Consider the following 27,456-nt stretch of genomic DNA (forward strand, 5'->3'; position numbering starts at 1 on the left):
GTACTGCTGGAGATAGGAGCAGCACATCTATAGAGACTTCATGAAAAGCCTCCTCTCTGAACCTCTCTAGCATTTCTAATAACTCGTATAATAGAGTGTTCCAGTGCTACCAGTGTTTGAAGACTCTGGATGTTTCTAGCAGCACCTTTCATGGATGGAGGTTGATTATACACAACCACTGCTCACTGCTACAGTGAAGATATAAGACCACATACAAGCCAAAAAATCTGTAGTCAAGTGTGGCCCAGACCATCTCATGCAATTTCCAATATGCATCATCCACATCATCGCAGGAAACTTGCACCAGATGATTTATCATGATTGATGTTCTCAAGCTCTCTGACAGAACATTAGAAGCACCATGTCTTCGTGTTTTCTTACACAATGTTAGACATATTCAAATGTCCAACTGGTGAACAAAAAAACAAAAACAATCACAACTCTAAAAAGACAATGCCACAACAAAAGAAGCCAGCTCTCTGAACCTCTCTAGCATTTTTAATAACTATTCAAATAAACTCTTCCAATGCTGCAGATGTTAGAAAACTCTGGCTGTTGCAAGAAGCACCTTTAATGGGTGGAGGTTGGTTATGCAGAACCACTGCTCACAGCTACAGTGAAGGTATAAGAACACATGAGTCAAAAAGGCTGCAGCCCAGTAGGGCCAGACCATTTTGTGCAATTTCCAATACATATCATCCACATCCTCCAGAAGACTCTCACCAGATGATTTATCATAATTGATGTCCCCAAGCTTTCTAATGGAACATTAGAAGGGCCATGTCTTAGTGTTTTCTTGCACAATGTTACACATATTCAAATGTCCAACTGGTTTTGAAAATAGAAAACAGCAAAAATGACAACACTAAAAAGACAATGGCCCTCATCGGGAGGTTGGAGGTAACCATGCCGCTTTTAGTGGCATGGTTGCCTCCTTACCGCAATCCGGGCCCGGGTCCCGCGAATGAGGACTTACCGGGCCATCGCAACCTTGGCGGACCCGGTAATTCCCCGCCTGAGGAACCCGGAACCGGTCCATCCCCATTCCCATTCGAGCCCCCATAGGGCTCAATGGGAATGGGGATGGAGCTAACAACAGGCCTGTTAATGACGGGCCCGTTGTTAGCTCCCTGGTGTCCTCGCGGGACCCTGTATGGACACAGGTTTTTCCAGGCGTCCATTGCGGGTCCCGCGAGGAGACCTTGTGATAGGGCGGAATGGGTTTACTGGCACCGGCACCTTTACCGGTGCCGGTAAACCCATTCCGCCAACCTTATGATGAGGGCCAATGCCACAAAAAATGAAGTCGCCTCTCTGACACGCTCTAGCATTTCTAATAACTATTCAAATAGAGTGTTCCAATGCTGCAGGTGTTTGAAAACTCTGGCTGTTGCTAGCACCTCCTTTAATGGATGAAAGTTGATTCTGTACAACCACCACTCACAGTTACAGTGAAGATATAAAACCACATTTAAGCCAAAAAAGACTGCAGCCCAGTGTGGTCCAGACCATCTCATGCAATTTTCAATACGCATCATCCACATCATCCCAGGAAACTTGCACCAAATGATTCATCATGATTGATGTTCCCAAGCTTTCTGACAGAACATTAGAAGGGGAACGTCTTGTGTTAGACATGTTCAGTTGTCCAAACAGTGAGGAAAACAAAACATTACAAAAATTACAACTCTAAAAGGACAATGCCAAAAAAAAAAAAAAAATTACCACTCTAACAAGACAAAACATAAAAAAATGAAGCCTCCTCTCTGAACCTCTCTAGCATTATAATGACTCTTCTAATAGAGTGTAACAGTTCTGCAGGTGTTTGAAGAGTATGGCTCTTTCTGGCAGCACCTTTAATGGATGGCAGTTGATTCTGCACAACTACTCACAACTACAGTGAAGATATAATACCACATATAAGCAAAAAAAGGTTGCAGCATGACTGAAATCGTTATTGAGGTATTAAATTGTCCTAATCTTTACTTACACCACCTCCCACAGCTACTCATTGGTAGCATATATCACAGAACGTACACATTGTTAGACATTAAACTGAAACTTGTGGAGTTGATACTGCTGTCAAAGTTGATGGTTCATTAACTGTTGGTGGCATCGCACTAGTGGAGTCACCTACTGGACGTGGTGCCAATTTCCATGCACATAACACATCAGCCCCAAGCATTTCTTTTGGGAGCACATACAATTTCCAGTACACATCATCCACATCATCCCAGGAGACTCACACCACATGATTTATCATGATTCGTGTTCCCAATATTTGTGACAAAACATTACAAGGGCCACATTTTACTGTTTTCTTGTACAATGTGCCATGAACAGCCTCTGCCTCCCTTTTAAAGCATGGCGTATAACCTGTGCACAGGAATCTACTGTGAAAAAGAACTACTACTACTGCGCTCCAACCAAATAAAGATACTATTATTACTGCAGAATAATGACCCACAGTCCTAATAGCATTAATCCCAGAGCCAAGGGGGCATTCTGCATCAGATAATGCCTCACAGTCTTTGTTAAAGCACACAAGTTGGTCGGACCTTTAACTATGATCATGTTAAATATTCACCTTAACTCCATGGAAGAACCAGTGTGCCCAGTAAAATGACATTCACAGCTGCCACTATTTCTGTGTCAAGTAGCAGTAGAGTAACAATAACATTAAAACAAAATCATTGTGTTTCCTATTTTAAACTGTTGCACATGGACACTTCTAATAAACCATCCCAAAATGTTACAACGTCTAATTTGTGTACTAAAATTGGCTTGCTAAATACATATTGCACCTGCATTTATTAGGGCAATTTGCACCAGAAAACCCATTCCATTTCTATTTTACATAATAGCAGTTTGCACAACTAATAACATTCATATATTCCTTATGAATATATATTTAAAAATAAAACCAATCACACACATGTTTCATGAAATGAATCACTAGGTGCTTCATTACGAGTTTGGAGGCAGCCATGCCCTGAATAAGGGCATGGCTGCCTCCAACTCGCGACCCGGTCCCCTGAATGGGGAAATACTGGGCCATTCCAACTTTGGAGGGCCCGGTATTTCCCCATTCAGGGAACCCGGACCCAGATCTTCCCCATTCCCATAAGAGCCCCCATAGTGCTCAATGGGAATGGGGAGGGAGCTAACAATGGGCCCGTTACCGACGGGCCCGTGGTTAGCTCCCTGGCCCCCTGCTGGACCCACAAAGGACGTCTGGTCTGACCATATATCCAGCGCAGGTCTCGCAAGGAAATCTCGTAATAGGGTGTAATGGGTTTAACGGCGCCGGCACCATTACCGGCGCCGTTAAACCCATTCCGCCAGCGTCCTAATGAGGCTCTACATTTCACAAAACAATAGACAAATGGAGACAATGCATGTTCTCTTATAGATAACCGCACAGTAACAGACTTCAGCAAACCACATCTTTTTTAAAGCACACACATTTTCAAATCACCACAAACCAGCAACACAGCATCTTTTTAAAACAAACACATGTTCATATTACCCCAAAAAGCACTTACACACACACACCATGAGTGATTTTAAAAGCATTGTAGATAAAATAACATTTCTACTGCACTGTGATCATTCTTGTATTTTGAGTGCAGGAAGTATACTTAATGATTCTAAATCATGCACCTCACCGAAATTCATTTTCTTTCCTAATAAACAAATTCCAACAATAATTCCATCCCATTTTCTACATATACAGCATGACCACTTCATTGTTAACAAATACAGTACAAAAACCAAAAAAACAAGAGCCCCATTATTAACATATCAAATAAAACGTTAAACAAAACTATGACAAAGAACTGATTAATGCTAATAATGTTTTATCACAGGTAACATGAACTGCACAGTGTGAGTTCTTCAGTCACAATGAGAAAAGTAGACACAATGGGGAGTTTCATATTTTCCAAAATCAAAACCAGAAAAAGAGGACTATATTCTAAGTAAATTGATTAAATGGACGACACTTATTCATTGCAACCTATCACAAAGAAATACACATTTATAACATTAGCACCAGCCAATTAGAAACACCGAAACACATTAAAAATGTGGCCCGGCATCACTTCTATGCGCAGATATTCAATGCAGCTCCAAATCTTACTTGTAGCCGCTGCTACACATACATTTTCTACAAACTAAAAACCAAACTAAGCCAACCTTCAAAACTTCAAACACGATAAGACATCATCTAAGCACACAACATAACACACACAGATATAATTCTGTGCTATATCATCCACATAACAATATGATTATTGCACAGAACATGTATGTTTATATATGTGACTATAAATATATCCGCACCTATGAACACAAGCAATAAAAAGACGAAGAGTATTGATGTGCCTACTGTTGTAATGTGCTTGCGAGTGTAGGTATATGCTTGTGATGTCATTTAGAATGTTATTGTGTGGATTAGAGAATGCTGGTGATGAGGTACCTAGCCCAGGCAGTTAGAGGGAGCCCTGCCTGGGTGATGGGAGCCACTGTCTGTTCTATGTGTCCTATGTTACTGTATCTTAAGAATATGATAATGCATGGGCGTTTTACTGATCGCTGCGGCTATTCACACAAACTAAAAAAAAATCTTTTCACTCCCCCAACTCCAAACAAGTGTCGCTAACACACACACCAGCCCCCCCCCCTAAACTCCCCCTGGTCCTCCTCCACTCCCTTGGTCTCTCCCGATCCCCCAAAACACTTGATTAATTTATTATGCTACTCCACCCAAAATGTCAGCTAGCCAGTCCACAAATACAAGAAGTTCCATTTGCCCAAATATAGCAGCGGATGAACAGGGTGCCATGTGGGTAGCTTGGCTGCTGGATTGCCACAAATAATTACAACAACTCACGGGTAGGAACATATCACACTGATAGGCGCAAATAATTACAACAATACCATCAACCAATTACAATGTCGAAAACACACACATCACACATACCCTGCTCATACAAACTGCTAGAAATTCAAACACAGAATAATTTTCCTGGAAACAGAGAAAGACTGCAGATATCATGGCTGGTTTGACAATTGTGTGTCTGATCGGAGACAGTTAACTGTTTTGGTTACTGGCTTTTTTAATAAAAATATACATAATAGATCAGTCTTAGAAATATACTACATAATACATCGGTCTTAGAAGGGACTCTTTCGGGTAAAAACAGTGTATTTATTTGCATATCGAGGCCTATAGCCACGGGTATGGGACAACAAACCCGCGGCTACAACCCTCCTCAGTTGTTGATGCAGTCAAACACAATTTAATACACATTTTTTTTACCCTCATAACTTGTATGCAGTGCATCACATGAACTATATAAAATACAACATGTGGTGCATATAACACTGTTGTTCTCTTTCCACAAACTAATCATTGGTCATTGCGAAAAAATCCAACTTGGATTAAAAAAAACAATAAAAAGCTAGGTGTGAGCAGTGTTTGTCCATAATCAAACTCCACATATTAAAGTTGCTGCCACCAACTACCAGAGACTTGAAACACATGCAGCACTCCATTTCAAGAATCGTCAAGAATGTTAGAGAGGTTCAAAAAGAAGGCTTTCCATACACCATCTAGAAATGTATTGCTCCCATCTCCAGCAGTACCAGTATGTTTGAATAGTGGTTGACCTTTCACAAAAGTTAAGTGTCCAATATCTGGTGCAAATTCACTGGCATGATGAGAATGATACAGCTAATACACAAAATAAAAAAGGACCAAAAATTAACTTACAAAACACCATCAATTGGTCTACCTCACAGAAAACTCAAAACAGCTAAGACAACTGCATAGCTGAAACTGCATTAAAATTACAACAAATACAATCAAATAAACCTTCAACCTCAATAACATGAATACAAAAACTAAATGACTACATATAAATGCCATCAATTGACAAATATAATTGTATAGGTCTAATTCTATAGGTCCATGTTAGGGAAAGTTAAAAAATACATTAAAAAAATACTTGTTACACAATCAGAGCAAATGCAAAAAATTATAATAAACATCATCTGATAGCAGTAATTAATATAACTAACACACACAACACTGCAAATAAACCTTCAAACATGAAAATATGTAATAACACTTACTTTTACATCAGCCACACTCCTGCCATGTGCACAGAGAGAGTTCTGGAGTCAAAATGATACAACTTCAGAAAAGTGTGGCTTTTATACTTTCCAAAATGAATATAAAAAAGGACTATATACCAATAAAACTACTAAAATGGATGACACATTTTCAATAACAAAGAGCTACACACATAGAACAGTAACAACAACCAATAACAAACAATGAAACTCACAGAAACCTATTTTTCCCCACCCAGCCTCTTTCGTAGCTGTGCTTTTTGACGCAGCTGCAGACCTTACTTGCAGACCTTGCTTTGTATCTGTGGGTACATGTCCATTTTTCTAGAAGCCCAAAATCAAGCCAAATTGGCTTTCAAATCCAATAAGTGAACAACTAAGTACATTAAATTATAGAACCAAATAAAATTCTGTACTGTATCATCCACATCAAAATATGATTATTGCACAGAAAATGTTTATAGACGTGACTTTAAGTATGCCTGCGGTTCCAGCCACAGCTAATAAAATGCTGAATAGTATTGACGCACCTACACAGGTGCTTTTTGATAGGCACGGCTACAAATATCACCAGATTTATTAGTAAAATTGAAGAAATTGAGAAATACTGGAGAAATGTTAATAATGACCACCAATGAGAGACCACAATCACTTATGGATTTCAAACAACAACATACAGTTATGCATGGCCAATTTCTATAGACATGAAGGAGTACACATAACCGACGAAGGAAATGTGGTTCCTTCAAAACATCAAAACAGTACTCCAGATGTATTAAAATACTACACTCATTGTACCCCAAAAAAGTCCTTTTAACTTTTAACTTATGACATATAACTACACAACTACAATAAAATAAACAAAAACAAGTTTTTCTTATACCCGCGGTTAAATTTCATTGACTTTTATCATAAACGCGGTTACAAAAATTGGTCAAAAAGGGAGCTCACTTCAGGTTTTATGCTACAATGCAACTTAAAAGGTCAATACAGTACAACACTATTCATGTACGTATATAAAGTAGCTAAAGATAAAGAAAGCAGAGAATAATACATAACAATAAACTGGGTAGGCAAACATTTCACAGACACAAAATAAAATACCATGCGTGACAATACACAACCTAAAATACATTGTATAGGGCATCTAAACCTAGAATACAATTGTTCCTTTTTATATTAATTTTGTCAGACTATTTTCTTCTCTTCTTCTCTATAGTCTCACATATCAAAAAGTCTAAAAACACACAGCCAAAATAAAAAATACTCCCAAATACCTACCAGGTCACTGACCATATGGCCAGTGGTTTTTCACCCCTGATGTCACCATACCTATAAAAATAACATAAAAAATACTGACACCCCAAAATATATAGCCATGGGCATGGAACTACTCCATCCCGTGGATATCTGGAGTCCTTCATAGCCTCAGATATAGCTGTAAATATCAGCAAAACGGCTGAAGAAAAATCCTTTCGTACCCTTCCAGGCCCTCACTAATTGTCCCCCTCATCTGTGCCAGCTCCCCCCACTCCACAGATGGCCTCCTCACCTCCCCTGCCCTCTCCTTTGCTACCCACAACAGACGCTATTTCTGTGACCCAGTTTGCTTTCAGATGTCGGCTATGTGTGGCTATAGCCAACGCTACAGATAGGTTTGTGTTGCAAACTTGGTCCCTGGACCACCTCCAACTTACAAATTTCACTTGGTGCTCTCTTGCAACCCCCCACCTCTAACATGATGGCATTTGCATGTTTTGACCTGCAAAAGCTTTTTTCCTGTGTTTCATTTCTCTTATCCTTGGCTGTAGCCGCTGGATATCCTTTGCACTGAAAGAAAAACAAGATAGTGGTCGTTTCATTTCTAATAAACCCAAGTTTTGGGTAAATCCCCAAAATATCTCTATCCATTCTTGGGAACGGAATACCAGGAGCTTATGGATAACGTATCTCAGTGCATGCAGATCATCAAACTTGTCCTACGCTGGTTCAAGTCCTACACCAACGGCCAGTAGTTTGTTCAGATGGATTCATCTTGATCGTCAATTCTACCCATCACATGTGGAGTCCCACAGGATTCCATCCTCTCCCCAGTGATCTTCAATCTATCCTAGCCACACACAACATGCACATCCACCAATACACCAATGACACACAGCTATACCTCAAGATCGACTCAATCAAGGACATCAGAGACAGAAAATACAAGAGGGAATGCATAATAAACTCTTAGGTATTATGGCAAGAATGCAGGAAAGAAAGTAGAATTTACCAGCTAAGCCTATACATGAAACTCCGAATCCACTCAGTTGCTAATTGACTATTCCCCTATTCAACTTCCATTCTATAACAGAGGAGTATCTACAGGAAGTCATCGAGAAAATAAAACATTCTTGGTGTAAAGGCAACGCTTGTGCCTCTTTGATTATAAAAACCCGTCCCCATCGCCTAATGAAAGCTATCTCTATATTTTTCAATGAGTCATTGGACAAGGGCCTTGTCCTTGACAACTTAAACAAACAATGGCCACACCTATCCTAAAGAAAATTGGACTAAACAGGGTGAACCCCCTTAACTACCGCCCCATTTCGAACACCCCCTTTCTCCTGAAGATCTTAGATAAGGTAGCATGTGGACAAATATCAGAACATCTAAACTTGTACCCCATCCTGAATGATCATCAATCCGGTTCAGGCATGGCTATGGTACTGAAACCTCACTTTTAGAACTAAAATCCAACTTGCTTAAGCGACTAGATAAAGGGTCTCTTTCCTTGCTAGTTTCGCTGGATCAGTCCACAGCATTCGACTTAGTCGACCATTCCATTTTGAAGCACAGACTCGTAGAGGTTGCCAACTTCTCACCTCTGGCTGTCTCCTGGATAGTCTTGTTCCTGGAGAACAGAGTAAATATCTTCTCCGATATTGCAGAAGCCTCACCCATTCCAGTCCACTTTGGTGTGCCGCAGGGGGCCAGCACGTCACCATGCATTTACAATCTATTTATGATGCCATTTTTCTCCGAGCTAGAGGCGGAGGGGATAATGATTTGTAATTACCCGGATGACACACCATGTGTCATCCCGCTCTCAGAGAGTCATGCTCAGGATGAACTGGAGCTCATTCGAATCTTCACTATCATAAAGAATTGGATGCTCAATAATAACTTGGCCCTCACCAAAAACAAAACAGAGCTCATGATAGTGGGGAGTTCAGCTACTCTAAAAAAATTAGACAGCAGCTTTGGTACATTCAGACTGGGAACTGTTCTTATTGTTCCAGTGTCTAAACTAAAGATCTTCGGTGTAACGCTTGACCAAACTTTATCTATGGAACCCCATGTCTCTAGTGTCGTGATGGCCTCTGAATATTACATCAAATCACTTAACCACCTTAAGCCTCTTATCACCCAGGCTAGTGCAGAGATCATAGCCAGAGCCATCATTGGCGTTAAGATGGATTACTGCAGCAGCGTACCGGCTGGTATTAGCAAACACAAACTGCGTAGGCTTTAGACTATGGAAAACAGAGCACTCAGGGTAGTGCTGGGCCTCCCTAGAAGAGTCCAGGTAACGGGCGCCAGGCAATCTCTCCACTGGCTACCAATTAAAGCACAAGTCTCATTCAGGCTCCTCACTATCCCATTCAGTGTAGGTTAGGAACAATGCCATCTTACTTGCAGGACTCTATCATCGATAAATCGATTGGTAGGGGCCTGAGATCCAATGCACAGAATGTGGTCATACATCCCAGATGCAGAACCCTTAAAGCTGAGAAGGGAGCCTTTTTTACATCAGCTCCTAAACTCTGGAATACGCTTCCTAAAGACCTAAGATTCTAGAGCTCATTACTTACGTTTAAAAAGGGGCAAAAAACCCATTTGTTTGGATAACATCACAAAGCTTGCCTTAACTCACCCACATTTAACAACTAACCGGTCTGTATGTTATGTTTGTGTGCTCTGTTTTGGCGCCTTAATGCCTGAGGGTCCACAGTGTGCTATATAAATACAGTCATGTAATGTAATGTAATCAATAGGCACAAAACCTGCCACTTGCAGATTCAGTCGTGTAAGTCCAGTGCATACCTGAATCTCAACCCCTCCCAGAGTGAATTCCTACTCCTCACCAACAACACCGATCCCCCAGACATACAGACCTGGGTATCAACCATGAACTTTGAGGGCTTCACACCCAAGCTCACCACCTGCACCAATCCCCTTGGGTTCCACATCGACCAACACCTCTCCTTCAAAGCACACATAGCTAAGAAAACTCAGACAGCTTGTCATCAGCTCTCCGTCATGCGGAAAGTCAAGCCCTCCACCTGGACAGATTTAGATCCACTGTTCAAGCACTGATCCTATCGCACCTGGATGGGAGCAATGCACTCCTCAAAGGCCTCCTGCCATCCTCCCTTGTCCCTCTGAGAAGTTTCCTACATGCGGCTGCATGCCTCATCAAGGGTCTACGCAGTTAAGAGCCCTTCACCCCGGTGCTCATCTGCATTCACTGTCTCCCACTGCATGCAGGAATCACCTTCAAGTATTGCTGCATCATCTATAAGGCAGTTGCCCTCATGGCACCCAGCTTCCTTTTTGAGAAACTCAGCATCTCCGGTGGACAGCGCACCACCAGAAGCCAGGACACATGCGCACTTGAAATCCACCGCTGCAAAAAGTAAAGGACCAGAAAACAAGCCTTCTCTGTCTATGCCCCAAGATTATGGAACCTTCTCCCCGTCAGCATCCGATGCCCCCATGCTCCTACAATTCAGAAAATAACTCATGACCCACCTCTTCAAGGAGCCTTTCCTCCTCAACACCTAGGCCATCACGTTGCCCCTTGTGTCACCTGACATTCTAGATGACGCCCGCCCCTCTCCTCCCTGCCATCCGGTACAGCTGTACCCCTCCTCTGTGTGCATCTGTATTGTACCCTCGCTGTATATCTATTCTGTTGTTACCTCTGAAAAGCGCTCTGTTATGCATCTGTACTGTCACACAAATCTGTAAAGTGCTACGTTATCTATCAGTATTGTGTTATACCTCTGTAAATCTCTCTGTTGCTTCTTGAAGCTAGGTCAGCGCTCAATAAATACAATAATAATAATAATAATCATAATCATAATAATAAAAAATAAATGGGACTGTAAATAAATGCAGCTAAAACCAAAGCCATGATTTCCAGCCCAAGAAATTCCAAATATAGAGCCTTGCATTTGAGCAGTAGGGGTGTTGAATTGGTACAATTATTTGGGGATTCGCTCTGCAAAAAACACTGCTTGGTGCCCCCAGCTACTCAAGGCTAATGCCACTCTTGAGAAAAACAGCAGAACATTGACGAGATTTTATTTTAATCATGCTGGGGGTCCAGTCAGACCGGTTTTAGAAGTCTATAAATTACAGGCAAAGGCTTCAGCTCTTTATGGAGCCGACATACGGGGACAAGCTAACACATAGGGCCTCATTACGAGTCAGGCGGTCCGGAAATAACTGTGGCGGTAAACCCGCCGCCACCGTTGTTTCCGGATCGCCTGATCTTGAGTCCTGCAGGCGGAGGTGTCATTCCCGCCAGGTCTGACCTGGCGAGTTTAACACCGCCCGCCTGCAGGCGGACGTGGAAACACCAGCACCATCACGAGATGTTGCTGGTGTTTCCATGGTCCCCATTCCCAATTGGAATGGGGATTTACCGAATTCCGCCTCCGGAATTCCCGGGTCACCAGGGTTGGAATGCCCCGGTAATTCCAGTAATCACAGAGGCGGAATGGTAACCGGTTGAGGCCCATAGTCTCAGCTTTACAGCAGAAAATGAATTCCTGAAAAGTATTATTTCACTCCCTCAAAGTGCACCAAATGCTTGAGTACGGATGATGTAGTGTGACTTGAGCCCAGGTGATGAGGAGGCTGGACTAAGCCCAGTGTTCTACTGGCTAGGGACCTCGCGTAATACAACCCTTACTAAGTACATGGAGGCTCTGGCATATCCAATGTATTTGGAATGTGGGCTCACCATCTCTTGGCTTCTTCAGGTCAAGCTGTGGCTAAAAATATTAGATCCGCTTTGCTATTGTGATGAGCCCACCTTTATCACTAAAGAAGTCAAATCCAGAGTAATAATGGCATTTTGTGAATACAAAAGAAGACAGATGGAGAGTTCTTGTCTCCCTTTGGCTTTAGAATATTTGACTATCAAAAATGACTTTGGCTGTGGAAGTTATTTTGACATAGTAAGTCCGAGATACACATGTACACTTTATCTCCTATTCCGGATGGGCAGTTTGAAAATACATATGTTTACCTGTACACGGAAAAAAAGACACCAGGTGCTAGTTATTTACTATGTGGAGCTGCAGAAGAGTCCCTACTGCATATTAGATGCTGTTAAAATGGCTCAGCGGGTTAAACACTAGTTGCTGTGAACTGTGTTTGATCTGCAGCTCACAGGTTTGAATCCTGGCAACTCCAACTTAGCCTTTCATCCTTCTGAGGTCAATAAATGAGTACCAATTTTGATTGGGTAATAATAGTAATGTATGTAAATATATAAATATATCCTATGTAAAGCGCTATATACAAAGCAACATATTTTATTATGTTAATATGTGAAAGCTTGAAACATCTGAGAATCAGGTATATGAGACCTGTGCTTTTTTTTGCATGGTGTTTGAACAACTCCTGAGGCCATGGGCCTTTGTGAATGTACATTGAACATGAATGTGGTGTATTATGTGTCCAAGTATTTTCATCGAGCATGGATAAGTAGGGGTTCCATCCTTTCAAACTTGATGCATTGTAGTTGAGCACCTTGTGATGTATGTGTTTTAGTTTTCATCTCTGGTATAATGATGATGCCATAATATTGGTTTTAATTCGTGTGTATTTATAGTGGGTTTTTAACTTGCACCTGATGATTCACAATCAAATAAAGCCCTTCAAACAAAAACAATATCCTCACTGCACTGCTCTGTGTACTCTTAAATAGTTGCCACAAAGGTAACACGACAAAAGGGAAACATAGTTTCACAGTTCTGATAATATTCCCCATAACAAAATGAGCAAAAGGCCAGGGAAGTAAACCTAAAGACTTCACTTCCCTGTTAAAAAGTCAGGACAGGTTTAAAAACAAAATGCTTTGGGGTCCATCGAATATGAAGGGAAACTTGCTGAGTGAGAAATATGTCCTAACAATGTTCAAGGCGGCCTTTGGGTAGTCAATCATAGAAAAACTGAAACTCATTTTTTACAAATATCCAGCCCAGTGAAATGGGCAAATTGAAAAATGGGGAGGAGAAAAGAACAGTATTCTAGCCCAAGAGGGACAGAGGTAACACAAAGCACTAAAATTGACTTTCATCTCTACATATAACCATTTACCAGATACCAGGACAAAACATATAAACAGGCATTACACAATAAAATATGTCCCAGGGCAAATTGGTAAGTAGCAAATGAGAATAACTTTACTCAAAGTAATTGGTGCATGAAAATAGACGTATTTACAAGTGAGACGCTTTTTGATCCAAGCACTGGTATAACAGCTTCCAGGTAAAAAAAAATAAAAATAAAAAATCTTATCATCTGATTGAATATCTAGTAGAGCTGTTAAAAGGGTTTGACAAGATTTGTGCTCAACATTGCTTTAAAAAGCGCTGGAACTTCTGAGTTGTTTCTCTCCATTAATTCTTCCCAGCTCGGTCTGTAACATGTTTTTTGTGAACTGTTTCTAGACTGGTGTAGATTTCTAAAGTAGACTTATCTAGAGAGGGTGCATGCATCATGACAGCATTGGAATCAGAAATACTGTAGTTATGTTTCAAGGTGGCCAGCTTTGCATTTTGAAGTCTGTTAAATGCATATCCAATTTGACATGACATACAGTAAGATTATCTATAACTGAGAAGTTGTTTTTGGAAGCGGGGTGGCTTTAGAAATAAGACAGTGGCTTCTCCTTGAGATTGTATCACATATTAAAATAACTGTTATTATATCGGCTGCTAACATGCCTGTCCAGGGCACAGATTTGTTAAGCAACTGGCCATGTCCTTAACCTATCCAGCAATCACTATGATTCCAAGGATGAGCCAAATGGAAGTGCCTGCCCGTTTGAGAAGTAATTAAGAAAACATCAATTGGAATTTACATCAGAAGTATTTGAGGCAAACCAAACAAGCAAGCACATGTGCTTTGATAATGTTCCTCCTTGCCTAGTTATTTCTTTCCACTGATTGTTATGTGTTCTTCTTGTTGAGACAAGAATGGCGATGATATTACTGTTTCCAATTTTCCACCTTGCTTACAGGTCTTTTCTGGTTAAGTTATAAGGTATTTAAACTATGCATGTAGAGCAATTTATTGGTAACACATAAGAAGAATAACTAAACACTACCAACGTATACGATTCACCTATGTCAAGCAAATCGTGTTACTGCTAATAATGTATTTTGGGATGTGGTGTTCTGTTACCAAAGTGTAGAGGGAGCAGAGAACAGGAGGGGAGGATACAGCACTAGAATGTATGTAATCCATGGGCATGGAGGTGTAGTTGAGCACCTTATAATATCTGCCCTAGGGATAATAAAAAATACACCCCAATCCAGGCATCACATGGTAGAGATCATTAATTTGAGGCATTGTCAGCCTGTGCATTAAAGAGGGCTATATGGTGGAAGGCTGGCACTACAATAAGGAATTGTAGGTAGCTGCCTAGGAAGGCCCCCCTTTAAAACTTACAATCCTGCCCCACTGTAAGGGAAAGAGGTGCCAACGTGTCACTTTGCCTGGATGCCATAATTCTCATAAATAAGGATGAAGTAGACATGCCAGACGACTTTGAATCTGTCGTAATGATGCTGGAACAAAAATCAGGAAGCATGCTTCAGATATTAGGCATGTCTTTCAGGAAGCAAGGTGGCTCCTGAGAAGGCGCTAGGATACAAATCTAATGAAGGTTAGTATTGACTGGTACACATTTTCAATGGAGCAGCATTAAATAGCAATAGTGGCAAGGGTAGAGCGGAAACTCTGAATACTATAGGGGGATTAATTGTGCTTTCTTCATAAAAAATATGAAACACTGGGGTACAATTGTGCATTTTATGGCACATTTAACCAAATCATGTGGACATGCAAACAGTTTACAATAGTTTACCTACACATGAAATATTCCAGTCGATTCCAGGTAAGCAACAGTACACAGAATCATTTTTTTAAAAAAAATCTTAGATTTCCGTCATCCACAATATATGTCATCATTGTCATTTTAAATCACTTTTGTGATAATACACTAACAATATATACCAGAAATTCCACTGTAAATGACTTTGATGAAACTGTGCCAAAATATATGTAGACATCACCACTGTGAATCACTTTAATGATGCTTTACCCACAGATTATGGCTGCATTCCCACTGAAATGCTTTCATGATTCTGCATTCACAGTATAGTCAGAGAGTGTTAATATTAAATACTTTGATGAAGTTGCACACAGGTTCAATATTTTCTTTGCCTCTCTTAATATTTTACATGATGTGCACCCACAATATATGGCAACCTTCAAATTGAAATTACTTTGATGGTGTGTAGAAAATATATGCAGGCATTGCCACTGTAAATCACTTCCATTATATTAACTACACAATATGTGGTATCATTCCCTTTGTAAATCAATGTTATAGTGCTGCACCTACAATATACACAAACATTGCCCCATCACATCACTTGCATGGTGCTGCAGCCATAACATGTGCCAGCACGTATTTAGTAAATCAATTACATGATGTTGAATGCTCAATATGTGCAGGAATGTCAATGGTAAAACACTTTGAAAATATTTCACCCACATTACATGGCTGCATCACACTGCAAATCTCTTTCATGACGATATGCCACTGTGCACCAAGTAAATACTGGTGCATTCTTCCTCCCCACCATACACATGTATCCATCACACATGCACTCTCAATAGTCATACACACACCCACACACACACATAACATAGACATACATTCATGCATGTATATACTCACACATGCATGCAAGCGATTATTAAAACTCCTATGTGCACATAGCTTCACACACACACATGGGTGCACACACTTGCACTTGCAGAAACATACACAGGCATACAAGAATGCACACATTCACTCACACACATGTATTCAAACTCTTGCATCCACACAGAATAGCCATGCATGCACGCAAACTTAAAAACAAAACACTTTTAAACATACCTTTGCTGCAGTCCACTAGTGCACGGGGCACCCATGGAATTCATAACAGGAAGGTACAGGGATGTGAAGTAGGACTGGAGGGACATGTCGTACCAAATGAAGTGTGGCAGGGGCAGGGAATAGCAGCTTGATTGCCTGACACCGTGAAGATGCAACGTGAAGACATTGAAATCAGCAAGATGAGGTAGTGTGGTAGCACTGATCAGCAGCTTCTTTGCATGTGATTTAATGTGGATAATCAAAGTTAGCCCAGAGGGCAGCATTGAGATAAATGTATTTATTTATTGGTCATTTATATTCTACCTATACACTTAACAAGCGTTTCAAAGAGCTCCAATAGGATCTACGTGATTTTTTGCGTGGCTGATTTTGCTGCAACAGAAATGTTTGCATGGGAAATGTACTAATACAAAATGTTCATACATTTCCCATGTGAACATGCAGGGGTGTCCCCCACAACCCCCGCTCACTATACTGTGTAGTATAGTGAGCGGGATGTTGAGGGGGACACCCCGCAGCTCCCGTTTTGTTTTTTAAAATTACATTTTTGTTCTGTCGGGATAGTTGCGGGAGTGTCCCCTGCTACTCCCGTTCACTGTAGTGTACTGTAATTCACTGTAATTCTTGCCTAACAATCATTCACACGGTCCACAAGGATGCAAGGAGATCCAGGAATCAATGGCATTCTGGAGCAGGATGTTCCAAGTGTCTTCATTGATCACATCAATGTTTTTCCTTGAGCAAGGACGATTAGTTTGAATTGCAAGATGCACTTTTTTTTCAAAATATAACATTGGAAGGGGTAGAAGGACCAGAAATGGGGCTATGATTGAGAGACAGGGGCATTAACCAAATCAGGGTGTGCCTGAAACTGTCTAGTAAGGGTCAGCCTCAATCCTGATTGGATGAATGTTTCACATGGAGGAAATAACATGCAAAACGATGTTATATCCTTACGCAAATCCAATAGCACATGTTAACGGTAATAATTTGCCAAAGTTGGCATTGCCAACTTTCGGGAAAAAAAACAAAAAAGCAGAAGGAAGGTTATAGCAATGTAACAACCTTGGTAGAGGGTGTCCCAGCTATAATGAACCCTACAGAACTGTATATACATGACTAGATAATCTTTCTGAAGACAATGTACATGTTATTTTGTGTAACCACTTTTGAAAATGCTTATTCGATACTGTAGATTTAACTGAAAGCCATTTTACCTAAGGAGAAGTGACTGCATCTATTTGACCCAAAAAGGTAGGTATGTGTTATATGTGTAGTGCATAATAGGTGGGGTAAGGGTAAAAGTTAGGGTAGCGAGGGGTTAAGGGGGCTCTGAGGGGTTTCCCCTATACAAAATTATGTTTAAAAAGTAAAACGTTAATTTCGATTTGGTCACTTCTCCATTAGGTAACTTAGTTTCGATCAAATCTACCCCATCCATGCTTAGTTGGTGCTTATAGCATATTCTATATTCCCTTCATCCTGAAGAGTCACTATTTAATATAAAGATGAACTTCTTGCCTATTTATTTGGCTGCATTAGAGAGCGTGCTTAAGTACTGGCGGTTGGGAGCTTTCAACTATGAACACTGAAGTACAGAAATTAAGGGCAGCTACTGTTTTGCAGGGATACAGATCTTAAAAGAACAACAAACAGTAGTTTTATTCTCAATTTAAATGCGCAGCTTTCAACCTCTTGATTCCATATTCCTTTTTGAGGGTGCCCAGAAAGGATTCCATTAGCAGTGCAAGTAAACACGGTACTATTTCGCAATCAATTATTTCTTGAAGTAGTGGATTTGAATAAAAACATATTTCTTCTTGATTGCTCTGCAATGTTTCCTAGCTTTTAATTAATCAAAATCCCCTATTGAGTGTAACGCATTCACTGACTACAGCAGCGAGCCTTAAGCAGAGTGAGAGAGGGTAACGAACAGGAAAAGAACATGTAGCTGCAGAGTATATTAGGGGGATTGGTTTACGGGACTATCTGGGGGTTGTCCGTAACTTGTTTTTGCATGCTCTGAAGCATTTTCTTTTTCACTTAATTTTCTGTGCTGTTAGTTGGGAACTCGATTGCCTGCTGCTGCCGCAGACATGTCTCACTCTGCTGGCCCTTGGCATTTCTCTGCTCTCCTGCTTACAATGAGAGGCAGCCCAGCTGGCCTCTTGTCACAATTCTCTTAGAAAGCCTGAGGACGGTCTACAACATGCTTCTTAGTAATTTGTTGTTTTTTTGTTTGCGCTTCAATTTCATTTATCTTGCACGAGGATTACCGAATTCTATGACTTGTTAAAAAAAAGTATGCATTTGGGGAACATGCATAATGAAACTAGATACACTGTCTGTGCATGCTGTACACTATCGTACAACTTAGCATATTTCACAGTATATTATTGAGATTGTTTGAAGGAATGACTATTGCCCCCATTACTGATGGCCACCATGGAAATGGGAGAAGGCACGCAAAATGATGCCATTCTCCATGTTCTTTAGAAGTCATTTCTTTTGTAGTTATTTAACGTGTGAAATGGCTGTTGTGCTGCTTTACAACTTAAGTTGCTGGCACCCTGAACAACATGCTTTACCACCCAGGAACAGTGTTGAAGACTACTTTTTGTATCTTGGTGTCCGGGTTGTTACTGTGCAGTAAAACCTCTTCATTAAGGGCTATTAATAAAATAGCAAATATGTTTAAGATTGTGATTAAGTAATGCCCACTAAAATATAGCTTTTTTTCATTATTTTCCTGCAGATAACCTCTTCTTGCTCAACAAAAGGTCAGGTTTACCCTACACTTCCTGTTATAAACGTAGTGTCTCTGCCGACTCAAAATGTGAGCAATGGTCTGGAGAGTCGCACTCAAGTATCTTCCAAAGAAAACTCTTTCAGAGGATTATCTTCAGCATCTGGGCCACCTATCCACACATCGTCAACATGTGTCAAGACTTCTGGCTATTCCCCACCTCGTGTTACACAACAAATTCCAGCTCAAAATCTTTCCTTCTTGCACAGTCCTTCTAAATCAATGATGCCGAAAACAACCCAGACACAACTGATAACTACATCTAAATCTGTTCACAAGAATCATGAAACAATTACAAAAGCACTGCCAAAATATTCACCTACCCTCTCCAATTTCCAAAATGATCCAAAAATGATAAAACCATTACCCCGTTCCTTTAGTCCCCATTCTTCCTTGAGGTCCAACACATTATCCCCAATACCCTACCACATTGAAACCCACTATTTATGCCCACAACCTAAGTCAATCGAATCTCCTATGTACGGATCCTACTCCACAATAAACAGTACTGAAGAGCTTTGCAGTGCAACATCTCCTCGCCAAACTCTTTCAAAATCTGGGATGAGTGCCTCTCTCCCAACACGCCTTTCATTTTTAACTGCCATTTTGAAATCAGGACAACCCACTAAACGACGGTCAGGTACCCCCACCCCATATCTTTCTCACCATTCTTCTAAATCGCTCACTTCTTCGATTCACACAATTTCCCAAAAACCAAGTATGGCAAGAGCACTTTCTCCAACTCCTTCAACTAGTCATCATGAAAACCGTCAACCATCACGCTCTGATCACTGTCCTCCGCAATCTAGGAAATTGCCTTTATCTTTGGAATTCAGTATCTGGAGTCCTCCTGGTCATGTTCCTTCGACATCCCCTATGCAACCCCACAAAACTATAGACCCCACATTAGTGAGTCCAAAACCATTTACATTGTTATCCTCCTGCAGGGAAAAAGTTGTGTCTCCAATTTTACGGAAAAGATTTCCAAGTCCAACAATCTCTTCTTCTACCTCGAGAAGTCCTTCCCCCTCCCGTTTAAATGTCAAACCTCCTATAAGAAAAGAAACAAAACAGCCCTTTAAAAAATGTACCGAACTGGGAACGGGGAAGTCCCGGAGAGACCGTGCTCCTTCACCCACAGTACCAACGTATCCGTTAATGTCCTCAACTTCATCAACCAACAAAAGAGTCACCAGTTCTCCTGCTCCTGAAAAACCAATGTCTACACATGTTTACAGCCCGGCATATACCTCATCAAAAGTGGTGTCAACAGCTTTGCCTACTCCGAGGGTGAATGTTGCTTCTTCTGTGCCTACAAATATTTCACCCCAGCTGCCTTCACCACGTTCTAAATCTGCATCTCCCATTTTAATGACCCATAATGTCCACTCATGCACACCACCACCTAAATCCTTTTCTCTGCCCCCCTCTCTTAGTTTCTATTCCAGCAGTCCAACACATGAACAATCACCCACTACCTTAAACACATCACGCCTGTCACCTCTCCCGTTACAGTCATCATCATCATACTTGACTTTATCAAGGTCCTGTGAGCTGCCTTCTGCACCTTTCACGTCCCCGTCACCGGACAATGAACAAAAGACAACACAGGTACAATATTTATTTTGATTCTTTTAAACATTCTGTGCATGCTTGTGTCACTTTCTCGAAGTAGTTTGACATTTTTTTGTAAAGTATTTGAAGACTTTAAATTAAATTTAAATGTATCAGCAATAAACAGACGTGCGATGAGTGTGGGAGCACGTGAAAAGGTAATGAACTAAAGCAAAAACCTGGAATAAACTCATGACTATGACATTAGGTGTGGGCCACTTTTTCCTGTAATCCGGAATCCTGTTGAAAATCTAAACACATCTGCTAATTCACCACATAGGAACGTTTGTGGTGTTTTCAGATGAATTGAGATTTGACGACATGAATATTTTGTAGTTCCGTTTGTTGACGATGTTTTTTTTTTGTCAAAGAGTATGTTTATTTCCTGGTGTATCTTCTGGAATTTAACCAGTTCATTTTGATCAAAGATGTGTCTTTTTGTAAAACACTGATCGGAGGGCATCGATTTGAGGCAAATTGGGTCAGTTCTTACTTCGACAGTGAAGCAGATCCTGTGCCCAAATCTACCATTTTCCTTCGCCAAGCTAAGTTTTTATCTCGGTATATCAGACCAGAACAGATGACAATGAGAACAGACAACAGAATTAGGTTTCTCTGATAGGAAAGAGGAAAGTACTATCCGATTGCATCATGGCGAATGAGATCAAGTGATGGATAAGAGCAATGCTAATTTACACCAAAGTAAAATATAATTTTTTTCAGTGTACACAATAATGCACAGGGATTAATCAAGAAATAGACAAAGCAGCAATGTACACAAGGGCATCACTTTCTCTAAAAAAAAACAAGTGGGCCCTATTCTCAAAGGCCAACTTAATGGACGTATCACGGATGCACCCATTTACATGCCCTTTAACACACCATGCACATTTGCACAAAGAAGGGGGCATCTCAGAGCATTTCAATTAAATCACAATTTTACAAATGCGATGACCTTTTAACTGTACAGATATGAGGGCTATTTTCCTGCACCTGTTGGGAAGAGGCGTCATATTTCACAGTGAGTGAATGGCCGGTCACTGTGAAATCACTGCCAGCACCTAACTCCGTGATAGAAGCCTGCCATACAGTAGTGGCGGGAGCACACTCCTAATTCAAATGTATGCTTGGGGGCTGGCTAGCACATAATTTCCGGTGGCGCAAAGAACCCAAAGAAATATTCAGGTCACCTTATTTGCGAAGGTGGCCTGCATATTTTCTCAGACTAACGCAAACGAAAAGAAAAAAAAGCAACCTCATCTGTTTTTTTTATTTTTTATTTTTTTGGTTTATGGTTTACAAATGATAAACCTTTAAAAAACAGTTACAATTTGTTAAAAGATGGAAAACAAACATAAAATATAAAATGCTGTCATACATAATTTTTGTTTGTTATTAGCAGAAAACCTAAAAGTATGATTCAAGAGACAATTACAATCCAATATACAGTTTAGTTAAGGCAAAGCCTGTCATTAACACTTAGGACTGTAAATCAGTGATTCCTCTTAAAGCAGAGAGTCCTTGGTCATCCTGCATATACAGGTAGAGTTTCAACATCCAACCTGCACACAGATTTAAAGCTAAAACTGATGACACTCAACTGATCCTCTCCTTCTCTTCCTTCACCCCTGACTTTCATCTTAAACTCTCCTCCTGTCTCACTGCCATTAAAAACTGGATGCCATTGCATTTTCTCTCTCTCAATACGGACAAAACTGAAGTCATTTTCTTCCCTTCCAACACACTTCCTCCTCCCTCCCTCCTTCTTCCATTCATTTCCCCCCAGCCGATCTTCCTATTTCCGCTCATGCCCAGAATCTAGGAATCTACTTTGACTCTTCCCTTTCCTTTATTTACCACATTTCCCTTACTACTCGCTCTTGTCGTTCTCACCTCTTTAATATCCGTAAAGTACGTTCTCCTCTTACTTTCCATGCTACTAAACTCTCTTCCCTCATCTTTTCTCGCCTTTTCTACTGTTCTTCTATCTTTTTCCCATCTCCCCCTAAATCCCTTTACCACTCTGCCATCTGTACCCTCTGTCTTCTCTCTCCCCATGATTCCATCTCCAATTCACTTTTCAACCTAAGCTGGCTTCCCTTCCACTTCCAATTTATATACCACTTCCTTTGTCTCGTTTTAAAATCTCTTCATTACCTTGCCCCTCCTTACCTCTCCTCTCTTTTCTCCTTCTATGCCCCCTCTCGCACCCTATGCTCTGCTGATATCTTTTTACTCTCTGTTCCCCAACCTCCTTGTGCCTCTTCTCATTTCCGCTCCTTCCAGCTCCTTGCCCCCCTACATTGGAACTCGCTCCCTTTCTCTATCCGCTTCATGTCCACCTATTCATTCTTCCATTCCTCCTTCAAATCACTCCTTCACCCGCCTCCCTGACTTCTCTCCCCTTCGTCTTCTTATTTTTCCTCCCCACTCCATCTTCCTGTTCCTTTATCTCTCTCTCCCTGTCTCCCCTATGATCTCCACCCTCCCTTCTACTCCCTTTTCCCTTTCCCTTTCCTCCTTCCCATACCTCTCCTCTTCTCTTCCTTCCCAAATGCAAATTGTGCCACATGCTGTTTTTCTGGTATGAATCATGTATATTTTATTGCTTCTATGTTCCATGTTCGATGTTTTCTGGTTGTTATGCTGTAAAGCGCTTTGGAGTAAAGTGCTATATAAACAATAAAATACAAATACAAATACAAATACAAATACAAAACATAATGTTTTTTCAAAGCCAGCTTTCATTCAATTTAATACATTCATATATTCACAGTTTACCTATAGCTTAATGCGTGCATCAAGAGCAAAATGAAAGCTGTTTGTAGAAAGCATTAACTATCCAAGTCTAGCATCCTTTTATTCAATACATCTGTTATCCCACACTCTACACATAGAAATCCGACAATGGCCAATTTTAATGCTATTGATTTACTGTGGTGCATGTTCCATCATACGTCCTCAATGTTAACATGGGCTGGATCGTGAACAAATTTACCAAATGCACTCACCCGGCAAGTTGAGGCCAGCACAATCCAACAGTAGATGTTTCAGCGTTTCGGTTATGGGTAGACTATGGCAGAAACCACATGGGATATGATTTACTTTGTCCTGTGCACAGATTTGCAAAATTTTGTCAGTAGGTAGAAAATGAAAACAAAATCTCAAATAGATAATACGCCAATTAAGATCAGGAAATTTGATAAAATAGGACTCCGGATTACCCATGAGCTTACAATGGGGGACTAGGTGGTGGTAAATCCTGGTGGCACGAACACTCTCGGTTGTGTTCATCCAATCTCTGTAGTACAAAAACCGCTTTGCTTTATCTGGATTGGATAACAGAGTTTTCTGCGTTAGACCTATGTTTTCAAGTGTTTTAAGGCAGCCAATCTGAAGGGTCAGTAGCCATTTTGACATTGAAACACCCCTTCGTAACTTGTTGCCCATTGTGCGTAAAGACTATTTTCATGTGCCAAAAACAGATTTCTATACAAAGCCATTCTTCTCCATAGTGCCATGCAGTCCAATGACAGGAGACCCAACTCAAAGAGTATAGCATTTAGAGGAACACCTTTCGGGATATAGTAAATAATCGTACACCATATTTTGCATTCAAGCTTGTACAGAATTTGTGACGAGTCAAAGGGAAGAATCTCAAAGCCATAGATCAATCTAGGTATCACCTTTAACTTATAAAACCTGAGGAGTGGAATTAAGGAGTAATTGCAGTATTTTAGAGCCAGCTTTTTCATCTGGGAATTCAATTTATAAGTTCTGTCTAAAGAATAGTTCAAGTACAGATGATAAGTAGTGCCACTAAATACAGGAAAACCCAAATAGCGCATTGATGTTACTTTTGTCGGAATAGAGTTATTCAGGGTCCATCTGAAACAGGACGTTTTTTTCCGGTTCGTTAAACAAATCATGACTGATTTCATTTTGTTTATAATTAGGCCATTTTCCTTAACATAGACAGAGAAGGCAACAAGCTTTTGTTGGAGTCCGATGGGAGTACCATCCACCAGCAAGAAATCGTCTGCATAGGCACTGCAGCATTTTTTGCCCTAGACATTGGGAGAAATCATGGAGGCAATCTCTAAAGGCAGGCCCACATCTGAAACATATACATTAAAAAGAGTTGGAGCAAATAAACACCCCTGTCTAAGCCCATTAGATGTCTTTATGGTACGAGATAAGTTACCTTCCATATTTAATGTCTTATTCTGTCCACTTTATCAAAGGCAAGGGAGAGGTCGATTGAAGCCAAGTAGATAGGACTCTTAGATTTCTTGCAAGCTTTTTCAATCAGCAAGGTAATTAGCAGACCCCCCATTTCAGTTCCCATGCCCTTCCAAAACCGAACTGTCGGTCAGATAGGATGTGGTTTGATTCAGTCCAGTCAACTATGTGTTTCAGAACAAGGCCAGCGAAAAATATTTCAATCAGCATCCTTAATTGCAATTGCATAGTAGTTTGAGGGTAAACACATGTCTCCTTTTTTGTATATGGGAATAATGTAAGAAACCCTCCAAGAGGCTAGAATAATACGGCTGATCTTAATGTCAGAAAATAAAAGAAAAAGGGCTTTCACCCAGATCTCCGGGTTTGCTTTTAAGCTGACATTAGCCAGACCGTTAGGCCCTGCTGCCTTCGAGGACCTAGATGATTTAATCTGATGTTCAATGAGCAATTATAGACAAGTTACATTCCCAAGGATAGTCTCTCATGGCACATAGATCCTCAGTAATTTCTAATTTTCTTGCATACAAAGCGGAGAAAAAGTTAACCCAAAGATCCTCCTGTAAACAGATCGATTGTATGGCTGCCTGCTAGGTTTCCAAAGAATGTATTTGATTCCAAAACTGATGGCCAGTAGTCCCTCTTAAGGCGGTCATCATGGCTTTGTTGTCTTTTTGAATCATAGAAGCCTTATGGGTTTTTAGCCAGTTTTTCTTTTCCTGTTTGATTGTACACATTCTTTTTGCTTTTGTTTCGTGATCCATTAGGGACGTTGAGATCCTTCTGATACAACGATTGGACCAGTTTTTTTTGTCTCACCAATGTGTCATAGACATGGATTCTAGAAGATCGATGGGACGTGATATTGGGGGATTTGATAGAACGATCAATCAGGGATTTTAAATAATCTGGAAAAAGAGAGACTGCGAACAGATGTCTTTTGGACCAGGTGTTGATATGAAATTCGTGAAGAAAGGTGGCATTTAATTTGCTTATGTTTCCCTCATGCCATTTAATCCAATTTCTGGAACCAGTTACTAACAGTCTTTCATTGATTTTTCTGAAATTAGTAGAATTAGGAACCCATGCTAAATTAGCCTCAAGAAATGTATGATCACTAATTCTGAGTCTGTCACCAAAAATTTGACACATGCATCAAAAAGCATTTTTGAAAGAAAAATATGATCAATAGTGGATTTAAATTGCCCATTCAACCATGTGAAATCATCTGTAGATTAATTCAATGATGTATTCACATGAGATAGACCCTAACTTTCAAACAGTTTGCGCCAGATCTGTCCTTGAGTCTCTTTCCTCAATGATCTATAGGGGGCGCCCTCAATCATTCAATTGTATTCCGTGCAACAAGTTGAGATAGAGCCCATCTTTTTATTAAGGCCAAGACCATATTTAATTTCTGTGTTCAAGTCGCCCGCAACTATGATATGCAATCCTCTATATTTAAACAACTCAGTTGTCAGTCAATTGTTTAGAGCTTTGTTATAACATCTGCCATCACAGAAGAGGGGTTCCAATATAAATTAACAACTAAAATGTGAAAAGGGAGATGATCATTAGATATTTTCAAAACTAGTGCCAACACTCCCAAAGTTACATCCACAATTTCAAGGATTTGCGTTCCTACAGCAATTTAAACTGTGATTAATAGACCACCAGCGGGTCTACCTCCGAGCCCGATCCTAGCGAGTTGGTGTGTGCAGTTGAAATCATCAAGTTGAAGAGGGGTGGTCATCCAAGATTCTTGGATACAAATCAGCTTGTATGTTTTGAATTTGGCACACAGATCTTTAGATACCATACAATTGGAGTGACCTCTGGAGGTCCATGAATTAATGTTCCAGTAAGTGGGTTCATAGGAGGGACTAAGTTTTTACTGTAGGGATTTGATTTGAGATATAGAATCCCTCAGCGAGAGTGCAAGCCATCTCCAGCCTTGCTGTTCGTCGCCAAAAACGGGAGCTTGTCCGTTATTTTTTTATTTTTATTTATTTAAGCAATTATCATAAATTAATACAATTTTTGCTTGTCATTTCCATTATCTTTGTCATCATCAAGCCAAACATTTTACTGCTCATTGTTCGTCCTAATTCTTTCCACGATCTTAGGTATCCTATATTTGGCTATTGTGTCCAGGTACAATTTAGAATGGTTCACAGGCCTTCGGGGCTGGCTCGCTTGGCGAATTATTCCTGAGTTGCAATTAAGAACAGCCTAGGCCTCTGACCATTTTTTTATTGAGTACTATGTACATGGCATCCCACCATGCATCGGAGTCCAAACCACATGTTGTTGGCAAGTTTGGTAATAGGGTCCTTTCTCTTTCAGATTTGAGTTGTTTACAGATCATCATCAAATGTTGTAAGGATTCCTCTTCTTCATTACAAAGACGACACATATTGTT

The 27,456-nt window shown here is 40.5% G+C and overlaps 1 protein-coding gene across 2 annotated transcripts in view; it reads left to right on the top strand.

Annotated features, from left to right (window-relative positions):
• Window positions 1-27,456, top strand: part of MLIP (muscular LMNA interacting protein) — a 2,218,014-nt gene that overhangs the window by 1,575,645 nt on the left and 614,913 nt on the right. For both annotated transcript variants that reach the window (XM_069606136.1, XM_069606137.1), the window contains exon 6: window positions 19,128-20,789. In XM_069606136.1, the coding sequence (XP_069462237.1) occupies window positions 19,128-20,789 (1,662 nt within the window). The remainder of the gene's footprint in view (window positions 1-19,127; window positions 20,790-27,456) is intronic.

The sequence above is a fragment of the Ambystoma mexicanum genome, chromosome 4p (assembly GCF_040938575.1).
Source record: "Ambystoma mexicanum isolate Mex_15411 chromosome 4p, UKY_AmexF1_1, whole genome shotgun sequence".
Taxonomy (NCBI): Eukaryota; Metazoa; Chordata; class Amphibia; order Caudata; family Ambystomatidae; genus Ambystoma; species Ambystoma mexicanum.